This window comes from Tursiops truncatus, chromosome 18 (genome assembly GCF_011762595.2).
Source record: "Tursiops truncatus isolate mTurTru1 chromosome 18, mTurTru1.mat.Y, whole genome shotgun sequence".
Taxonomy (NCBI): domain Eukaryota; kingdom Metazoa; phylum Chordata; class Mammalia; order Artiodactyla; family Delphinidae; genus Tursiops; species Tursiops truncatus.
The window spans coordinates 74,089,169-74,109,982 of record NC_047051.1 but is presented as its reverse complement, the minus strand read 5'-3'; the positions used below and the strand labels follow the sequence as shown (position 1 = coordinate 74,109,982).

At 38.8% G+C, this 20,814-nt stretch overlaps 1 protein-coding gene and 1 long non-coding RNA gene across 4 annotated transcripts in view; one reads left to right on the top strand and one right to left on the bottom strand.

The window, feature by feature from the left end:
- The first annotated feature begins 944 nt into the window (after window positions 1-944).
- Window positions 945-9,793, top strand: LIG4 (DNA ligase 4). Of its 3 annotated transcripts, none has more exons than XM_004324529.4 (2): window positions 945-2,032; window positions 5,893-9,793. In XM_004324529.4, the coding sequence occupies exon 2, from the start codon at window positions 5,921-5,923 to the stop codon at window positions 8,654-8,656; it is 2,736 nt and encodes a 911-aa protein (XP_004324577.2). In that variant the 5' UTR covers window positions 945-2,032; window positions 5,893-5,920; the 3' UTR covers window positions 8,657-9,793. The 3 variants fall into 3 exon arrangements, with proteins under 3 accessions (XP_004324577.2, XP_019776641.2, XP_073651501.1); XM_019921082.3 differs by lacking the exon at window positions 945-2,032 and adding an exon at window positions 2,052-2,352; XM_073795400.1 differs by lacking the exon at window positions 945-2,032 and adding an exon at window positions 2,418-3,208.
- A 1,611-nt stretch (window positions 9,794-11,404) lies between these two features.
- Window positions 11,405-20,814, bottom strand: part of LOC141277075 (uncharacterized) — a 34,551-nt gene continuing 25,141 nt past the window's right edge. Inside the window, exon 3 of the long non-coding RNA XR_012327777.1 lies at window positions 11,405-11,655. This is a non-coding gene — a long non-coding RNA (uncharacterized lncRNA). The remainder of the gene's footprint in view (window positions 11,656-20,814) is intronic.

Sequence of the window (20,814 nt, the reverse complement as noted above, 5' to 3'; positions counted from 1 at the left end):
TAGGGCCCCTCCCAGGGCCTTGGAAGTGACCATACAAATGGGCCCCTGAAGCTGGAGCGTCATTACCTTCACTGACAACCGCCTTGCGCAGCAAATTGTACTCAATTGTTTGTTTATCAATGTCTACCCCCACCCCCGTCATTCCCTAGTCTCTGTACCCTGTATTATATATACAGAGGATATGTAACAATGTTTTTTAAAGCTTGGAATCTGCTGCCAAATTGAGAGCTCCAGGTCAGAGAGGCTCTTGATAATAATTCCTATTTTTATCAGAAATTGTTATCAGGTGGTGCATCATCTGATAAGCACCACCCACCATGGTAGACCGACCACTTACACAAATAAACTAATAATCAAAGCAACTCTAGACGATACTCAATGAAAAACTCGATTCTCTGTGAACCAAGCATCAGAAGGCTAAAATAACATGATAACTTGGAGATGGGGATTTGAAACAACTTGGAGTTTGTCTGGTTTCCTTGTTCCCCTCTTATATCACTAATACAAAGTGCAATCTCCGACATTATACAAACTCAGTAGATGTTGAACAGGGTACAAAAATGTACACAACTGCCTTCGCAAAAGATGGGCACGTGGAGGGTCCTCTAACTTAACACTGTTGGGTGCTCCTCCAAAGTGAATTGATAATTAAGTTGACTAGTAGGTGGAAAAATTACCCACAAAACAGTACCATGTGACTTTACGACTCAAGTTATTTTAGAAAAGTAGTCAGATAACATAGCTGATGTGACATATAGTTGTTGTTGAGCTAGAAGGACCCCTAAGTGTAGCTTTACTACAAATTAGTACCGTGGATTAAATGTATGTCAGTTTGTAAAAAGAGGCTTTTGTACATTAGACAACTCCTAAGGGCACTTAAAAGCTCCAAAATGTATTCTCAGAGCCTGTTGTAGCAAAATTTCACTTTCATTTTAAAGCAATAATATTTTATGCTAAAATGAAGTAATTCTAAAAGTTGTCTCTTCCTACAGTTTATGAATAATTTCTCAATTCTCCATGGTGGAAGAGGACAAGCCATAGCAAGATACTGGTAGAAAGCCACAGCTCCTGGAAAGCCACACAAAAGGATTCGGGTTGTTTTCATTTCTCAATCCTCTGTATGTAGCACAATTTACAATATCATAGTAGGTGCTCAGGAGAGATTTGTGGAACAGTTTTATTTTGAATCCTTGAATAGAAATTAGGAGTTCGTTGTTGATTTCTGAGTATGCAACTGTTTGTATTATGAATTATGTATTATTGTGAATTATGTATTATTTCTGTGTTAGGAGACAAGAGCTGACATCACAGTTGCACCATCATGAAAAACAAATAGGAAAGAACTGCCTTAGACAATTTTGCAGAAGCATATTTTTCCACCTAAATGAAACAGCAGACGATTTGGGAGGGAAGATGCCCTCCTCTCCCCTGGGTGCTTTCACAACCACGGAAATGAGTGATGGTACCACTCTTTACACATAGGGAGCAGAACTCTGAGAGGGTGTCACTTGCTAAGAGTAGCCTAAGCAGAGAGGCTCAGGCTCAAAGTCCCAGTAAGGAACCAGTGGACAAAGTATTTGGGGGTCTCCCTCAGCGACGAAATCCACTCTCGTGGGCCAACTGCAAAGAGCACCTGCTGCTGAGGCCAACCGGAGATGTGTTGGTAACCACACTGTAACCCCGGTTCCCTCTGGGCCTCTGCAGCCCAGCAAGGTGGGCGGTCCTCCCAGTGCCTCCGGAAAGGTACGGCGCCTGCGCACATCATCTCCCTGACGTCACAGCCTCTGGGCCCGCAGGTGGCGACGGCGCTCGCGTACATCGGCAGCGTGAAGTCAGGGCCGCTCCGTCCGCAGGAAGCGATTGCGCCTGCGCAGGGAGCAGCTGGCGGAACCGGCCCTCGGTGCTCCCGCTTCCGGTTTGGCGGCGGCGGCGGTAGCGGCTTCAGGCCCGGTTGGCGGTTTGTGTGACGGCCCGGGGGGGCCTCGGATTCCACGGAGGATCCAGAGGTGGAGTCTGGGCAGGCGGAGGCTGGGTAGGTGAGGCCGAACTGGAGGGGGCCGTGTAGCGTCTTCTTAGTCCAGGAAATGCTACAGTCTTAAGAGTTCAGGTTTCTTCTTCGTCCTTCGGTTCATCCTCATCGGGTCCCCGGGTGAGGGGCACCGACACCCTGGCGACCCGCCGCGTTAGAAGCCCGGTCCCCGGTTCGGGCTCTTGCTCTGGACCCCCCCTCCTGGGACGTGGGGCGAGGGGACTGTAGTGTCCCCCGCCTTTGACGCTCAGGAGCCGTGTTGGCTGCTTGAATGGCCTGATTCCGGCGCCCGCCCCGCCAGCTGGAGACCCCTGGACCCAGAGGTAACGGTTTGCCCAGGGCCAGGGCTCCCCCGGCATCCGCTGATGAGGGTAGTGTGGACCGTCCAGTGATTTTGCGGAGAGGGAGTAAGCTTGTTTCTCTTCCTACACCTTGTCTTTCACTAACTTCCTGCCTCCCACAGCTTTCTGGCTTTTTCTCACCACTAATTTCTTTCTCCTGAGGTTCTCCCAGAATATCACAAAGTGCTGTGGAAGGTGGGCTCCTGTCAACCCTTCTGTCTTGTCGAGGGTTGCACGAAGGAAACTTCACCTGTGCCATTTCTTTCTCTCCAGTAGAAGAGCATTGAATCATCTCCCATATTCACCGAATAAAACCTTGCTAGTGTGTCTTGTTGTATAGAGGCAGCAGCTGAATAGATGATGAGTCATTATTGTACCAATTATTTGTATATATTCTCTTGAAAGCTTTGCTTATCCTTGTCAAAATGAATCGTCCCCCTCTCTTCTTACCGGCTTACTATTTTGTAATATTCATGTGTTCAGTGTCTTTTGGGTCCACAAGCATTATAGTACTAAAATCGATCAGGGGCTTATTAAATGCCAGGTACTGTGTTAAGCATCTTATGTGAGTTGTCAGGCATCATCCTAATTTCTACATAGTTATCAACCCCACTTAACACTTAAGGAAACTGAAACGTAGAGAAATTAAACAGCTGCCCCATATCACACAGCTATGAAGTGTTAGACTCCACATTTAAACTCAGATTATTGGACTCCAGAGCCTGAGCCCTCACCACAAACTTCTTTGTATTGCTTTTTCACAATTCAAAAGCATCAGCCAAAGTCCTCAGAATCCAGAAAATAAAATGAAAAGAGTACGTAAAAAGCACTGGAAATGGTAATATTCGACTTTTTTGTACTATTTTAATAAGTAAAAATATTTGAAGTCTATTCATTTTATACTAATTTTGGAATCCTTGTTATCTATGGAGCAGTTTTATGATGCATATATATTTACATCATTACGTGGATTTCAACATTAGTATAAAGTAATTTGAGCCTTTGCCTGAGACTTGTTCAGGGAAACTTGGACTTTGGGACTGTAATAGAATCTACAGATAAATCAGAAACCCTATACCAATCTTGAACATTCGAAGAAGTATTTCTTAACGTACTTTGTTTGGTATATATTATATATGAATTGTAAGCAGGGCATTATATACTGTAATATAGGTGGAATATACTGTAATATATATACTGTATACTGTATACTGTAATATAGGTATACAGTATACAGTATATACTGTAATATACTGTAATACTGTAATTATATACTGTAATATAGGTTGAGGGAGCATGTTTTGAGAGATGAGAGAGTGAACAGACCTAACCAGGTGGTGCAGTCAGTTATTCAAATGAGACGCAGCAAGGGGAAGCAGTTCCTGTATTCAGAGATAAAAGACTCAGGATTGTGGTATCTCCTGGGTTTATCTCGGCCTAATGGACTCTGTAGAAATTGGATTTCCTTTGTCAGGAATTAGACTGAGAGGTGAGGTTTTTTGCCCCATAGGCCCCCAAATGGATTTTGTTAACTTTCCCCAGAGTAGTCATAGCTGCTGGGTGTTTTTAACCAAACTACCCCATCGCTCGTGTGTGTGTGTGTGTGTGTGTGTGTGTGTGTGTGTGTGTGTGTGTGTGTGTGTGTGTGTGTGTGTGTGTGTGTGTGTGTGTGAGATCAGCTCCTAGCCTTCCCTAGTGTGCTTTTCCAGGAACTCAACTGTAGGTTTCAGTAATTCATTCAACAAACCAACCTACTATGTGCCAGGAGCTAGTGGCACAGATTACAACATGATTTCTAACCTCCAGAGACTGACAGTTTAGTTAACGTGGTGTTGTAGTTAACCATGTGATTTCTCCTGCTAGATAGTGTAGCCTCGTGCTGATAATACTGTGTGATTCTCTTTTGTTTGCTGGGCCGGGAATTTCATGGACTCTGCACCACAAGAGACCTCCCCACTCCCCAGAAGCTGCTCTGACTCCCTGCCCTCTGGGCTACATGGGGATATGCTAGGAGGTATCTGAAACCACAAGATAAAACATGGCTTAAATTCCTAGAGTACACATTTTACTTGAATCTTTTTTTGGAAAAGTTAGTATATTTTAGTGTTCCATTTAAACCATATTAGTTCTGATATCTTATAGATTCTAATAGAACTTGCATGATTATTTAAAACTTCAAAGAAATTTTATGCTTGTGGTGACCACTTTAGCAAATATTCTAGACCCTAGTCCAGGGTCTAGAATAAGGCCCCCATTATTTCCTCTTTGACTTTCAGGAGATATTTCAGTGAAAAGCTCTGTCTCATGACATTTTACTTTTGCTATATTTTTGTTAAAGCCCTTATCATTTTATAGTTGTTCCCATTACATCTCTTTTTCATTGCAAAATGTACTCCTGAGGCAGAAACATACTGTATTTGCCCATAGCACAATGCATGTCCCATACATAGTCAGCAAGTGGTTTGGGGATTACTGGCATGGGATTATCGGCCAAAAAAGTGCACTAATGAATTTAAATTTATAAAACTGTAAGTAACTATGATAATAGAGTTAAGAGATAGGTAACGCGGGGGCTTCCCTGGTGGCACAGTGGTTGAGAGTCCACCTGCCGATGCAGGGGACACGGGTTCGTGCCCCGGTCCGGGAAGATCCCACATGCTGTGGAGCGGCTGGGCCCGTGAGCCATGGCCGCTGAGCCTGCGCGTCCGGAGCCTGTGCTCCGCAACAGGAGAGGCCACAACAGTGAGAGGCCCGCGTACCACAAAAAAAAAAAAAAAAAAGAGATAGGTAAAGTGAGAATTTCATGGGGAGGATGTTTTGATTTGGGTTTTGAATGCTAGAGTGATTTGTCATAGCAGTGAAGAAGTGACAGTAAACATAGTCATAGGCTTTGTCTGGAAGAAGAGGGTACTTATTTGGGGGAAAGGACCCTATCTACGTAGAAGTGCAGTTCAGCCAAATTCCAATTCAGTGAGCTAGCGCTTTGTTAAAAGCATGATTTTAGGAAGTTTTTTTTTTTTTACATACAATGGGTAAACAACAAGGTCCTACTGTATAGCACAGAGAACTATCTTCTCTATCCTGTGATCAACCGTAATGGAAAAGAATATAAAAAAGAACGTATACATATGTATAACTGAATCACTTTGCAGCAGAAATTAACACAATATTGTAAATCAACTATACTTCAATAAAAAATAAAACAATAAAATGGGGAAAATTGTCTGTAAATTGAAAAAAAAAAATTTGTTTCTGGTGCTGTGTGGTGGTGGTCTGAAAGAAAAAGAGGAGAAATATAAGAAAAGACCTCAGGAGCCCAGAAGTGAAATGGGTTTGAAACAAAATAGTTGATTATCATTCAACGTAGAGGTTGAAAAGAGACATCGTTTGTAACATTGGTCTGTTTTCATTTGACAAACATTATTAAACATTTGTTATGAACCAGGCACTTTCTGTAAGGTCTTTACATTAAAATTGAGTTGCATTTTATCCTTCACAGTTATTCTCTTTTTGCTTTATCAGATAAACCAGAAGATTCACCGTCGCTCCCATGGCTGCCGCACAAACTTCACAGACTGTTGCATCTCACGTTCCTTTTGCAGATTTATGTTCAACTTTAGAACGAATACAGAGAAGTAAAGGACGTGCAGAAAAAATCAGACACTTCAAAGAATTTTTAGATTCTTGGAGAAAGTTTCATGATGCCCTTCATAAGAACCAAAAAGATGTCACAGATTCTTTTTATCCAGCCATGAGACTTATTCTTCCTCAGCTGGAAAGAGAGAGAATGGCCTATGGCATCAAAGAAACGATGCTTGCTAAGCTTTATATTGAGTTGCTTAACTTACCTCGAGGAGGAAAAGATGCCCTCAAACTTCTAAACTACAGAACACCTACCGGAACTCGTGGAGATGCTGGAGACTTTGCGATGATTGCATACTTTGTGTTGAAACCCAGATGTTTACAGAAGGGAAGTTTAACCATACAGCAAGTAAATGACCTTTTAGACTCCATCGCCAACAATAATTCTGCCCAAAGGAAGGACCTAGTAAAGAAGAGTCTTCTTCAGCTTATAACTCAGAGTTCAGCACTTGAACAAAAGTGGCTGATACGGATGATTGTAAAGGACTTGAAGCTTGGTTTTACTCAGCAAACTGTGTTTTCTGTCTTTCATAATGACGCTGCTGAGTTGCATAATGTCACCACAGATCTGGAAAAGGTCTGTAGGCAACTGCATGATCCTTCAGTTGGACTCAGCGACATTTCTATCACTTTATTCTCTGCATTTAAACCCATGCTGGCCTCTATAGCAGATATCGAGCGAATTGAGAAGGACATGAAACACCAGAGTTTCTACATCGAAACCAAGCTAGACGGTGAGCGTATGCAGATGCACAAGGATGGGGACGTGTATCGGTACTTCTCCCGCAATGGATATAACTATGAGGATCAGTTTGGCTCTTCCCCACAGGAAGGTTCCCTGACACCGTTCATCCACAATGCATTCAAAACAGATGTTCAAAACTGCATCCTCGATGGTGAGATGATGGCCTACAACCCTGATACACAAACTTTTATGCAAAAGGGGAGTAAGTTTGATATTAAAAGAATGGTAGAAGATTCTGATCTGCACACTTGTTACTGTGTTTTTGATGTATTGATGGTTAATGATAAAAAGCTAGGACAGGAGACACTGAGAAAGAGGTATGAAATTCTTAATAGTGTTTTTACACCAATACCAGGTAGAATAGAAATAGTGCAAAAAACACAAGCTCATACTAAGAAAGAAGTAATTGATGCTTTGAATGAAGCAATAGATAAAAGAGAAGAGGGGATCATGATAAAACATCCTCTGTCCATTTACAAGCCAGATAAAAGAGGGGAAGGATGGTTGAAAATTAAACCAGAGTATGTAAACGGGCTGATGGATGAACTGGACATCTTAATCGTGGGGGGCTACTGGGGGAAAGGTTCCCGGGGTGGAATGATGTCTCATTTTTTGTGTGCGGTGTCAGAGAAACCCCCTCCTGGTGAAAAACCATCAGTGTTTCATACTCTCTGTCGCGTTGGCTCAGGTTACACCATGAAAGAACTGTATGACCTGGGTTTGAAGTTGGCCCAACACTGGAAGCCTTTTCATAAGAAAGCCCCACCCAGTTGCATTTTGTGTGGAACAGAGAAGCCAGAGGTCTACATCGAGCCTTGGAACTCGGTCCTCGTTCAGGTTAAGGCCACAGAGATTGTCCCCAGTGGCATGTATAAAACTGGCTGCACGTTGCGTTTCCCACGAATTGAGAACATAAGAGAAAACAAAGACTGGCACGAATGTATGTCTCTGGAGGACTTAGAACAACTCCGAGGGAAAGCCTCCGGAAAGCTTGCGTCTAAACACCTTTATGTGGGTGACGATGATGAACCACAAGAAAAAAAGCGGAAGGCTGCCCCAAAGACGAAGAAAGTTATTGGGATTATTGAGCACCTCAAAGCACCCAACCTTTCTAACGTAAACAAAGTCTCTAATATATTTGAAGATGTGGAGTTTTGTGTCATGAGTGGAACCAACAGCCATCCAAAGCCCGATCTGGAGAACAGAATCGCAGAATTCGGTGGTTATGTAGTCCAAAATCCAGGCCCAGACACATACTGTGTGATCGCAGGGTGTGAGAACATTCGAGTGAAAAACATCATCTCTTCTGATAAACACGATGTTGTCAAGCCCGAGTGGCTGTTAGAGTGTTTAGAGACCAAAAGCTGTGTGCCGTGGCAGCCTCGCTTCATGATTCACATGTGCCCGTCAACAAAACAGCACTTTGCTCGGGAATACGACCGCTACGGGGATAGTTACTTTGTCGATACAGATTGGAACCAACTGAAGGAAGTGTTCTCGGGAATTAAAAATGCTGGTGAACAGACTCCTGGGGAAATGGATCCTGTGATTGCCGATTTGGAACACCGGTATTCCTGGGACAACACTCCTCTTAGCATGTTTCGACACCATACCGTTTTTTTGGACTTGTATACTGTTATTAATGACTTAAGCACTAAAATCGAGGGGGCAAGATTAGCTGTCACAGCCCTGGAGCTTCAATTTCATGGAGCAAAAGTAGTTTCATGCTTAGCTGAGCGAGTGTCTCATGTCATCATTGGGGAGGATCAGAGTCGGGTTGCAGACTTTAAAGCTTTTCGAAGAACTCTTAAGAGAAAGTTTAAAATCCTACAAGAACGTTGGGTAACTGAATCAATAGACAAGAGGGAATTACAGGAGGAAAATCAATATTTGCTTTGAAGCTAGCTTTCCTAGTGAGGGAAGGCCTCTGATCTGGCTGACTCATTAAACCACATTTTATTTTAATCTCTTAAAATCTGTGCTTAAACAGTATTATTAGATATAGAAACACAGTAATCGTAACTTTTGATATAGAAAAGACACCCAATGGCCCAATGTCAAGAAAGAAAATTTTTTAACAGTGTGGTGTTTGATTATTTTTATAACCAAGATGAAACAAAATGTTTAATGTTAACAGTCTCCTTATAGAAATCTAGAATTTTGACTCAGATATTAATAAAATAGATTTAGAAGCTTTTAGAGTCATTAAAAATAGTGACCTAACAGGATTTTCTGAAGTCAAATAAAAATTTTAATAATAGTTTTTGTCTAATAAAAGCATTGCAAGAAAAAAATCAGAATTGTTACAATTGGACTTGTAAATATATGTCTTTTTAAGTTGAAGGCTAAAATTCCTCTTTTAAATGTGAAATGTGAACAAATTTATTTTTTAAGGTTAAGTCAAGCTCATGAATACATACCTTGTTAATGATGTCATTAGCTAAATCAGGGGAAGTTGAATGAGATTTAATGGTCTAAAAACTTAAAGTTGGATCAGTTTGAGTTTTAAAATCTCTTGCAATTTTAAAAGTACTTGGCCCACACTTAATGCTTTTTCTAAAATAGAGCATGTTTTAAAGAAAATACTTTTATGTGAATTTGTACTTCAGTATAAATAGTATCCACAAAGAGTGATTTTCTTAAGTATAACCCATTGAATGTGTCAGAATGGCATGTGTGTTATAACTTTCTTTACAGAGAAGTACATTGCTTTGACTTTTTAAAGTGACTTTTATTTACCCTTAGGTTATGTAAAGTTTGTATAGTATGTGTATGTATTTATATATATATATTATGTCTGGATTTATATACCAAATATATAAATACCAAAATATACCAAATTTTGGAATGCAGCCTGTACATTTTGAAAAATATGTTTTTATGACATCAGTTAAATACTTGGAATTTGGTACCTGAGAAACTGTGTGTAGATTATTTGTAAGTAGTTAAAAATTTTATCGAACCCATGGAACAAATGTATGTTATTTTGTTATATTTCTTAATTTAAATAAAATATTTAATGTACTATTAAAATAATTTCTTATCTTTATTTTCAAACAATTCATAATAGTTATTTCAGTCAAATAGACATTATGATATTAATATAATTTTTGATTCAAGTCAGTTCCTATTTCAGGTCCTTTGAATTTCATATTACTGAATGAGCTTCATTAAAATTTTTAAACTTGTATATTTTTATATAATGTCTATTGAGAAAAATTACAAAATACAGGTATGTGTAGTGAGAAGAAAAGTACATAATTTTACCACCAAAGATAACATCTATTTTAGGTTACCGATGGTAAGGAAAGCACAAAATGCATATTTGCAGTGTAACAAATAAATATAAAATAAGCTATAATGCTTTCTGTGACTAGCTTTTCTCACCTAATAAATTGTGAGAATATTTACAGGTCACTAAACTATATCTACATCATTTTTAGTTGCTGCACAGTATTCCATTGATTGGTTTGTAATGTATCCAGTTGGCCCTTATTGTCTGGCTTTTAGGTTATGTCACTAAGTCACCCTCACTTCTTTACTGAGCTTTGTAATCAGTTGTTTACATTTGTGGAAATGGAATTACTGATTCATAGTTATGTATTTTCCAGTGACTTGAGACACATTGTAAAATTCTGGCAAGGATGCCTTTCTGGATTTTCTTGGAGAGTTCAGTTTCTTAGTACTAGACCTGTTCTCTCTCCTTTCAATTCATAGGTGTTCTCATCCTGCCCAGTGGCTTTAAATATGCTAATGACACCCACTTTTTTTAGCCCCGATTTCTTTGCTTAACTCTAGTTCACATATCTAACCATTTACATAACATCTCCACATGAAGTCGCATGGGCCTCTCAAACATAATGTGTCCAACCGTAACTTATTTTTTTAATCATAGAAATAATTTTAAATGCAACCAGGAGGATAGCATAATGAACCTGCATGCACATCACCCATTCTCAACAATTATCAATGATTAATCTTTTTTCATATTTATAGACCTCTGAATTATTTTGAAGTCATCTTAGATCACATGATTTCATCTAAAGATATTTGATAGTAGAATTCCTGACTTCTCAAACAAACATGATCTTTTTTTTAAAATTTTTATTTTCTGTTGGAGTACTGTGGGTTAACAATGTTGTGTTAGTTTCAGGTGTACAGCAAAGTGATTCAGTTAAACACATGGATGTATCTATTCTTTTTCAAATTCTTTTCCCATTTAGGAAAATGTATCTGAGTTTCCTCTTGCATAAAATAGGGTAATAGTGGTAACTGGTTTATCCGGTGGTTGTAAGGACCCTGTGTGTGTGTGTGTGTGCACACACACACGTGTGCATACATATTATGACTATGTGTAGAACACTATCTTATCAGTTATTTTTGTACGTAATGTGAGAAGGAAAAATAATACGCGCAGAGGTTCTGTGATACATGGTAATAATAGAATGTGAATTGGAGAAAAGAACTGTGTTTGTAAGGGAAAACCCTGTAATGGGCATTACCAAACTTTTTCTGGCCCTTTCTCCTACGAAGTGGTTCACAGCTGGGGAAGATTTTTGCCCTTCTGGGGTTTGGCAACATCTGGAGACTTTTTGATTGTCAAGACGGGGGGGGGGGGTGGGGGGGGTGGGGGGGGTGGGGAGGGGGGGAGGTGTGACTGGCATCGAGTGGGCAGAGGCCAGGTATGCCGTCAGATATCCTACTGCGAACAGAAAAGCTCCCACAAGTAACAATCCAGACCAAAATGTCAATAATGGTGAGGCTGACAGAGTCACCTGAAATGTAACGAAAGAAGACCTTATATTACTTACGAGTAGCTCCAAAAGACCGTGCATAATCACAGCTTTGTTGCGAGCCAGTTTTTCATTCATAAAACGAAAGCTGATTCCCGCTTCTTCCTTTAAAAGCGTAAGTGGGTTAATTAGTGTTTGCAAAGTCCTTTGAAGATGTAAAATCGTATGTAAACGCTATGTGTTATTAATGACCATTCTGGAAGACCGTGCTGTGATCCTTGCTCATGACCACAGCCAAGCCTCAAAGGCCTAAGAGGCACTGCGTGATTTTTGACAAGCTGGAACATTTATAATGAGAAAGATGGGCATCAGGACCTAAGCCAGTTTTCAATGGCTGGGATGTGACCGTATATAACTTGGCTCATTAAGACTAAGAAAACTATAGGTTTTGCTTTGGGATATGTCTGCTAAACAGGAGTAAGTTTCTTCCAGTTTCACAGCGCTGTATGCGGGGTCGGGGAGGGGAGTAGCAAGAATCCATAATACAATTTTAATTATTATAAAGAAACAATTAATTGATAGAAAAATTCTACTATTTATATTTATAAACTGGTTTTCTCTGGCCTGGGAGTCACTGTGTAACTCGGGCTGGGTCTGATAAAATGAAGACGATAAAATGAACTGCAAAAATCTGAAGAAACCAAGAAACTGAGTATAATACAGTATGCTTTTTGCTCTAGGTATGAAGTGTAAATCATGTCCCATAAATACAATTTTATCCTTTGACAGTATAAATGTCTTTAAATTTCAATATGGCTCTTGATTTTACCTAATGTGACCATTTTCCTGTTAGGAGGTAGAATCTAACCTCTAGATTTAAATAACAATGTATCTTTAACTCAGCTTCAATCTGGATGAAGTATCTGTAGTGACATACTGGGGTAAATAATTCTGAGCTGTGAGATTTGGCTTTGCCAAATTCTGATGGACGCACATGTGAACTTCAGTGTTTAATAAAGGTGACGTTTCATGTCAATGAGGGAAAACATGGATTATTTAATAAGTAGTTTGGAGACAACTGTGTAATCATCTAGAAAACAAACCCTCTCTTATTGCTTAAATGCATCTCAGATAAAGCAGATATTTAAAAGTAAGAAAACAAAACCACACAAATAATACATATCTAGGAGAAGGGTATTTTAAGTATTGAAAACAAAAATGAAAATAGAAGCCAGAGAAGAAAAGATTGCTAAATTTAATTTATATGATTGATAAAGATACTCTACAGTGATTGCCATAAGTCAAAGGTGGTGACACAGGAAAAATATCTGTACCAAAATAGCAGGAAAATGACTTTTTTCTTTATTATATGAAGAGCTCCCATAAGAAAGGCTATCAACTAGATAATAGATAAAAATAAAACTACATGTAAAACTGTTCAAAAATATAAAAAGATACAAAGATACGTCAAAGAAAACACAAGGCTTTTGAACTCATAAAAAGATATCCTCCCCATCCATTACAAAGACAATCTAAAGTTGTATTTTTTTTTGCTATCAAATTTGCAAACCAAAACTTTGATAATAAGTTGTGCTCATAAGAATGTGAGAAAAAAAAGTTATCCTCATGCTTTTTTGATGCAAATATTTATATTGTGTATATACTGATTTTCTGTAGGGGGAAATGGCAACATCTATCAAAATTTTAAATGTATTTATACTCTAGCCAACTTAATGAATTTTCAGGGATTTATCTTTCAGAAGTTGTTACCCACATACAAAACCATACATTTATAAGCATAGCATAGTTACTGCAAAACTACACTATAATGAAGGAGAGGGATTAAATTAAATGTAACAGACGTTTGGTTAAATAAATGATGGTATATCAGCCCATGATAACATAAAACTATTTTTAAAAAAACAAAGATACTTTCCTACTGTATTTACCAGTAGGGAAGTATCTTTCAGATACATTAAGCAGAATAAAACAAGAAATCTGCAGGACATGGTGGAGATTCTTTTACCATTCTTTTTTTTTTTTAACATCTTTCTTGGAGTATAATTGCTTTACAATGGTGTGTTAGTTTCCGCTTTATAACAAAGTGAATCAGCTATACATATACATATATCCCCATATCTCTTCCCTCTTGCATCTCCCTCCCTCCCACCCTCCCTATCCCACCCCTCTAGGTGGTCACAAAGCACCGAGTTGATCTCCCTGTGCTATGCAGCTGCTTCCCACTAGCTATCTACCTTACGTTTGGTAGTGTATATATGTCCATGCCTCTCTCTCGCTTTGTCACAGCTTACCCTTCCCCCTCCCCACATCCTCAGGTCCATTCTCTATGTCTGCGTCTTTATTCCTGTCCTGCCCCTAGGTTCTTCAGAACCATTTATTTATTTACTTATTTATTTTAGATTCCATATATATGTGTTAGCATACGATATTTTTTCTCTTTCTGACTTCCTTCACTCTGTATGACAGACTCTAGGTCCATCCACCTCACTACAAATAACTCAATTTCGTTTCTTTTTATGGCTGAGCAATATTCCATTGTATATATGTGCCACATCTTCTTTATCCATTCATCTGTCGATGGACACTTAGGTTGCTTCCCTGTCCTGGCTATTGTACATAGTGCTGCAACGAACATTGTGGTACATGACTCTTTTTGAATTATCGTTTTCTCAGGGTATATGCCCAGTAGTGGGATTGTTGGGTCGTATGGTAGTTCTATTTGTAGTTTTTTAAGGAACCTCCATAGTGTTCTCCATAGTGGCTGTATCAATTTACATTCCCACCAACAGTGCAAGAAGGTTCCCTTTTCTCCACACCCTCTCCAGCATTTATTGTTTGTAGATTTTTTGATGATGGCCATTCTGACTGGTGTGAGGTGATACCTCATTGTAGTTTTGATTTGTTCATTTATTGAAAAAATGCACACAAATGATACCAGTTTAATCATGGAGAAACATTACTGGAGTTAAGGATGTTATTTCATTGAAACAGCCTAGATGAAGAAGCCTTGACTATTTTCTTGACACATTTTTATAAAGGTTAATTTTACCTGGCATTTATGTTTGGCATGATAGCCAAGCTAAATTCAAACTATACTTTGTGTTTGTTTTTCAAGAATAAGTGCTAATTCTAAGAGACTTGTCTAATTACAACAGAGACCCACTGTTTTCTTTCCTTGTTTTTTTGCACCGACAATGAACACCCTTAGATATTGGTCCTTGTATTGTAAATACAGATAAAAAGATAAGATCTGACTTGTTCAAAATGGATACTTTGTAATTTCAGATGATGAGATGGAAAATTAAAGGGCACAGTAGGCGCCAAATGGATTTAGTCTCCACTCAACAGTGTTGTTTTCTCTGGTCAACATCACCAGAGGAAATGCCTGGAGAAGATACAGTTTTCTCCTCCAAAAGGTATCTCAAAATGGCTGTTCCCCAGAGTTTCCTGGTTTTCCTTCAATGTAAACCTATTAATTGAAGGAGTTTCTCCTTTTGTGAAGGAAATCCTCATGTAAAATCAGCTTACACTTTTTTCAGTAGAGAAATCTGGTTATGTATTTCTTGTACTATTGTCTCCAAAGAATAAGTTCATTAGAAGATAATCAGCAAAATACTTTTTCAGACAGTCTGTTAACAGCCAGGCTCAAACGCCAGCCTTGGTAGGAGCAGCTGACAGACTCATGATTCACTGAACAGGACAATAAGTTTCAACCTTATTTGATTTTGTTATTAGTGTAAATGAGATCACTGTAGGAGCAGTTGCTAATTATCAGTTACCATCCAATACCTGATGGGAGAGGTAGGCATGATATGCATAATTTTAACCATACTCATTTATTTGAACATAGTGAGAATGGAGGTTACATTTTTCATGATCTAATTCTTGGTTAGCATCACTCTTCAATATGAAATTCCATATATATGGAGAGACGTATGTGCAAGGATGCTTATACTATCAGTAATAGAAAAATTGGGGAAGGATCTAAATGGGTAAGTAAAATAAGGTACTTCATATAATGATATGATAGACATTAAATTATCGAGGAAGATTTCATAGCATGCAATGTGTACAAAATGATATAAACAGTATGTAATTAAAAATACTTAATTGCATAGAAAAAATATAACCTGTGGATAATATATCAAAATATGAACATCAGTTATATGTAAATGCAAAAATTATGAGTACTTCCTTTTCTTTGTGTTTTCCTAAATTTTTTAGTACTTTTGCACTGAGGGAAAAGTTCCAGGGAAATGAAATTGTTATGAACTTTAAAAAAATGAGACACTGAACACTGAAATCAGAAATCTTATTTTTCTCTCCTGGTGGAATTCATAAGATATGTCCTTTTTTTTTGAAATTTTGGCTGATTTAATTTTTCAGATTCCTTTCTAATGATTCCTTTATTCTTTCACAAGTTTTTTACTAATGGTAAAGCAGGAGTTATATTTTATTCTAATTGTACGTTGTTAGGTATAATCTGGTTCTAATTCATTGGTGGTGTTGCTGATACCAAATAGGGCCTGTAGTATCACAGACCCTCACTCCAGTCCTTCTGCTAATGTGGAAAGAGTGACTGGGCCCAGACTATAGAATAGAATAGAATTGAATACAATAGAATTGAATAGAATAGAATTACTAGAATATTATGAGAATGAACCTTACATACACATTTTTCTGCGTTCTTTAAACAAAGAACTGATTTTGTAGCACAGTATATCAGAATAAAGATAAGAAGTAAAAATTCACCAGGTGTCCTTTGTGTAATTAATAGGAAGTATAAATTATGACGCTAGAAACATATATCAAATGCATTGTACCAGAGTCATAGGATTCTTGGTTTCCTCAGTCCTCTCTCAGGAACTTCTACTATGAGCTTAATGACAAGTACAGTTTAGCATTTCTGTGTTAATCAAAAATCTAGCTTGAAGATTGTGCCTATTAAGGACAACAAATAAAAATTAGAAGGGAGAGGGCAACTAGAAAAAATAATGTCCTGGGACTGAGAAACCATAGAATGCCATTTCCTGTCATTCTATGGAAGAAAGAATCTTCACTGGAACCTTCATTCTCTATTTATCAATAATCTCCATCATCTCTTCACCATAGCCTCCTCTTTAATGCTCAAATTAAGCTTCAATTTCTCAACATGAAATCTTTGTTCTAATCAACAGGCTTCCCAGTGGCCCGTCAGTCTATAATAAATCATTTCTGTAAAAAACCAGGAAAGATCTATGTATCATTATTATATACACCCTTCCTTATGTTCACAGAGATGTTAGAGCACCCCTGACCCCCCTCTCTGCCTGGAAACACCCATCGTGTTTTACGTGGATCACTCCTACTCTGACCTGCTCCATACACCATCGGCTGAAGAAGCAAAACACAGCCTAAAAGTTGCAAATTATGTTTTATTCAGCAGACTTTCTGAGGACTTAAGCCCGGGAGGCATCCTCCTAGATAGTTCTGAGGGACGGCTCCAAAGAGGTAAGGAAGGAACCAGGATATATAGGGGTTTTTGCAACACGGACCAGGTAGTCAGAACATCAAAAGATTGCTGTTAATTAAAGAAAACCAGACATCTCAAGTAAAGGAATTCAGTGCTTTTCTGTGTATGAGAAAATGCAAGAGTCTGGGCTCATTGAAATCATTCCTTTCATATGCACCTTAGCTCTCTGGGGTTAGTATCCCATGTTTTCTCATCCCGAATCCCCTCAGGGCTCACCATAGGGGCCGCTGCAGTGACCCGATGGCTGCAACATACTTTGTTTACTGATATAGCAGGTGAGATTTTCATTCACAACAGCCTTCTCTAATCTTTCCTTTTCTCTGAACTCTTACTGTATTTCTAGCCTAAAAAAAAAAAAAAAAGTTACTTAAGCACTCTGTTTTATCTAGAGCTGTAGTAGTCTTAATAGTTCTTTCAGGGAAATTTAATCTTTTACCCCTATTTTGGGGGGAATTTTCAGTTATAATTTATATAGTAAACTCCTATCATTAGTTAATTAGATATTATGTGCTATTATACTCTTAAATTTGTATTTTTATCTTAGTAGTGTTAGAATGAAAAACAGTAAGAGTGTCCAAAAGGTGCTAAGTAAATACTCCATAAGGTTGATGATGAGTAACTGATGGAACTGATACCAGTGGAAGAAGAAGACAAGGGATGATAAAAAAAAAAAAGTGCTATTTATTATTTTCCAGACTTTTGAATAGAAGTGGCCACAAGATTTACTGGGGAGAGTATGGTAGACTTTTGTACCGTTGAAGACTGTATTAAGTGATGACTGTTACGACTCAACATTTCTTTGACTAAGAAAACGAGGAGAGGTGTTAAAGGGGATGGAATCTGAAATTGGGGGCTGCAGCTCATGGGGAATGGGCTGGAAGAGAGAGCTTCAGATGACACTTGTTGGCTTTGGACCCGGCGTGGGTTGGGGGGCAGGGGTGTGTGTGTGTGTGTGTGAAATCTGTGTGCACAGGCAGCTCCCCTGTCCTGCTCAAGGTAAGTGTAGAGTAGATGCTGCTCGGGTCCATCAGCAGAATGAAAACATCATTTCACAGAATTGCTTCCAAAACAGTGGGAGGGGTTTTTTTCCATATTTTACAACAGTAAGAAACAGGTTCAGGGTGGTTGAAATGTTTCCTTACTGTGTACACAGAAGGAAAAGCGTAATGTTATGGTGGAGACGCCTGGGAGACACTACCTCAGCCAGACAGATAATCAAGGTCCTCAGGTGGTCTTTCCTGGGTGCCTATCTGGTCTTTCCTGGGTCTTCCTATCTGTGTATCCTCTCCAGATGAGAATCAGTATGATTGGATTAGACCCACCCTTAGGGCCTCGGTTTGACTTAATCACCTCCTTAAAGGCCCTTCTTTAAGTAGCGATAGTCACATTCTAAGGTAGCTTCAACGTATGAATTGGCATGGGGGGGGGGGGACACAATTCAGCCCATAACAGCTACTTTCTAAATGTGGAGATAAAACCATGTATATTTAAGAACTATCTTTAAAGTGTTTCCACTTTACATCTAAAATGGGATGGACAATAGTCTGGGCACATCAACTGCAAGTCCCTGCTTTTCCTGAGCATTTGCATTTCCTGAAGGGCACCTGCGGGCCCCTGGCTGGCATCAGCCTTGAATCTTCAGACCCTGTACTGCCTCCTTTCCCTCTGCACCTTGGCTTCTCCATCTTGACCTTTCATCTCTTATTTTGTATTGTATTCTCATCAGGCATCTCGCTCTTTGCCTGAACCTAACGCATCTGCAGATGTTTGGTTCTCCTTAATCCCAGCTCTTTTCTTTTTTTGGCGTGAGTTACAAACATGTTTTTTCATTCTCTAGAAAAGTCACTACATACCAGCAGTTTTAAAGAAACATCTAGAAAATTCTGTGATACTTTTATGATAATGTAAACTTCTTTTTCTTCCTTTTTCTAGGTTTGAATGTCAATCCAAAGATTCACTATCACTCAGTTTTAGAGGGAGCTAGAGGTTGTAGTAAATGGGTGCAATTTTTTTTTATGCTCTAACATTTTTTTGGAAATTATAGCTGCGAGAGTATGTTTAATACGAAATAGAAAAAGGTCGAAAGATTTAGAACAGTCAATCATAATTTGAACTGAGGAAGGTTTTAGTTAAGCTTTAAAATTATGTTATATAGATAAATTATATGGGCTTGAATGAGCTGTAAGATTTCCCTAAACATCTAAAGGATTTTCAAAGAGGGAGGATGCTATAATTAAAGTGGTAAATCTTTAAGTAAGCAATACTTAAATTATGCAGAAGCTCTTGAAGAACTTGCCAGAAATAAAGATGAGGCAGAGAGTTAGGATATAAATAGGTAATCATATATATATTTCATATACATATAATTTATATATATAGGTAATTGTATATAATATTTATAATAATATATAATCTATTATTAATATTATTATATATAATTATATAAGTACATACTTTTTTGTTTGGATTGGTATAATTTTGAGACATTAAATATATTAAATATTTTTAAAAACTACTATAAGTATATTACACGAGATGACAAAAGAGATTAAATATCTTGGAATCATGGAGTTCCAAGGAGGCTTAGCAGTCACATAAGTTCTTACCCAGTTTAACAAGAAGAAAATTGAGACCAAGGGAGAGATACATACCTCACCACTAACAAATGTATCTGCAAACGTAAATGTGTCCCATCTTATGACAGTCAAGTGAAATGAAGAGAGACGCAAAGAAATTCAATTTGAATATATGACCAGTTATAAGGAGGAAGAAAACAGCATAAACATTCCAGTTCTTCCTACCACTTAACACAAACACACAGATGTGCACTGGTTCCATGGTGTCCATCTGTTCTCTGAGATTAGGCAGCTGTGGGAGAGTCCAGATGGGTGCACGTTCCTTGACACTCGTCCTGTCCAGAGGAAAGCCTATTGCTCCTTCCCTGGAGCCTGGACTGGCCTGTCATGCTTGACTAACAGAGCGCGGTAGAAGTGATGCCCTGACAGGCCACGACTTGCCACTTTCCGCCTTGATCCTGAAGGCTGAACCATCGTGTAAGATGTCCAGTCGCCCTGCTGAACAGACCATCTAGAGATGTCCTGAAACTGGGGGATGGCAGAGGGGCGCAGAGGAGCTCAGCCTTCTAGCCATGGCTCTAAAGGCACCAGACTTGGAAATAAAGACAGCTGGGACCTTGGAGACCAGACTAACTGAATGTTCAGGCAATGCCTGCCTGAATTCCTGGTGCACAAAATTGTGAGGTACAGTGAGATTACTGTCATTTAAAGCCTCTGAGTTTGGGGAGAGTTTGTTATGCATTAGTAGAATATTGCAGGTTGGATTAATTTCGGAAGAGATTTAACATTAATTTCAGGGAATGACTGTCTTTGCAAAAAATAATCAACATAATAGCTAAGTGTATTAAGTCAAATATAACTAAGAAATATTCATACCCTTAAGATTCAGCCTGAGGCCATCAGATACCTTAACATACAGGCACAGGTTATTCTTGTCCCGGAAGTGCTGGAAATACTTGTGCTCTAGGTCCTGGCTGCTGAGATTGTGGTCCATGGTCCAGGACCTTCAGCCTGACCTGGGAGCTTGTTAGAAATGCAGGACCTCTGGCCCTACCCCAGACTCCCTGCATCATTTTTTTTCTTGGTCATATGGCTGGCCAGGCTGTTGTGGGTTTTTTTCTAAACATCTTTCTTGGAGTATAATTGCTTTACAATGGTGTGTTAGTTTCTGCTGTATAACAAAGTGAATCAGCCATATGTATACATATATCCCCA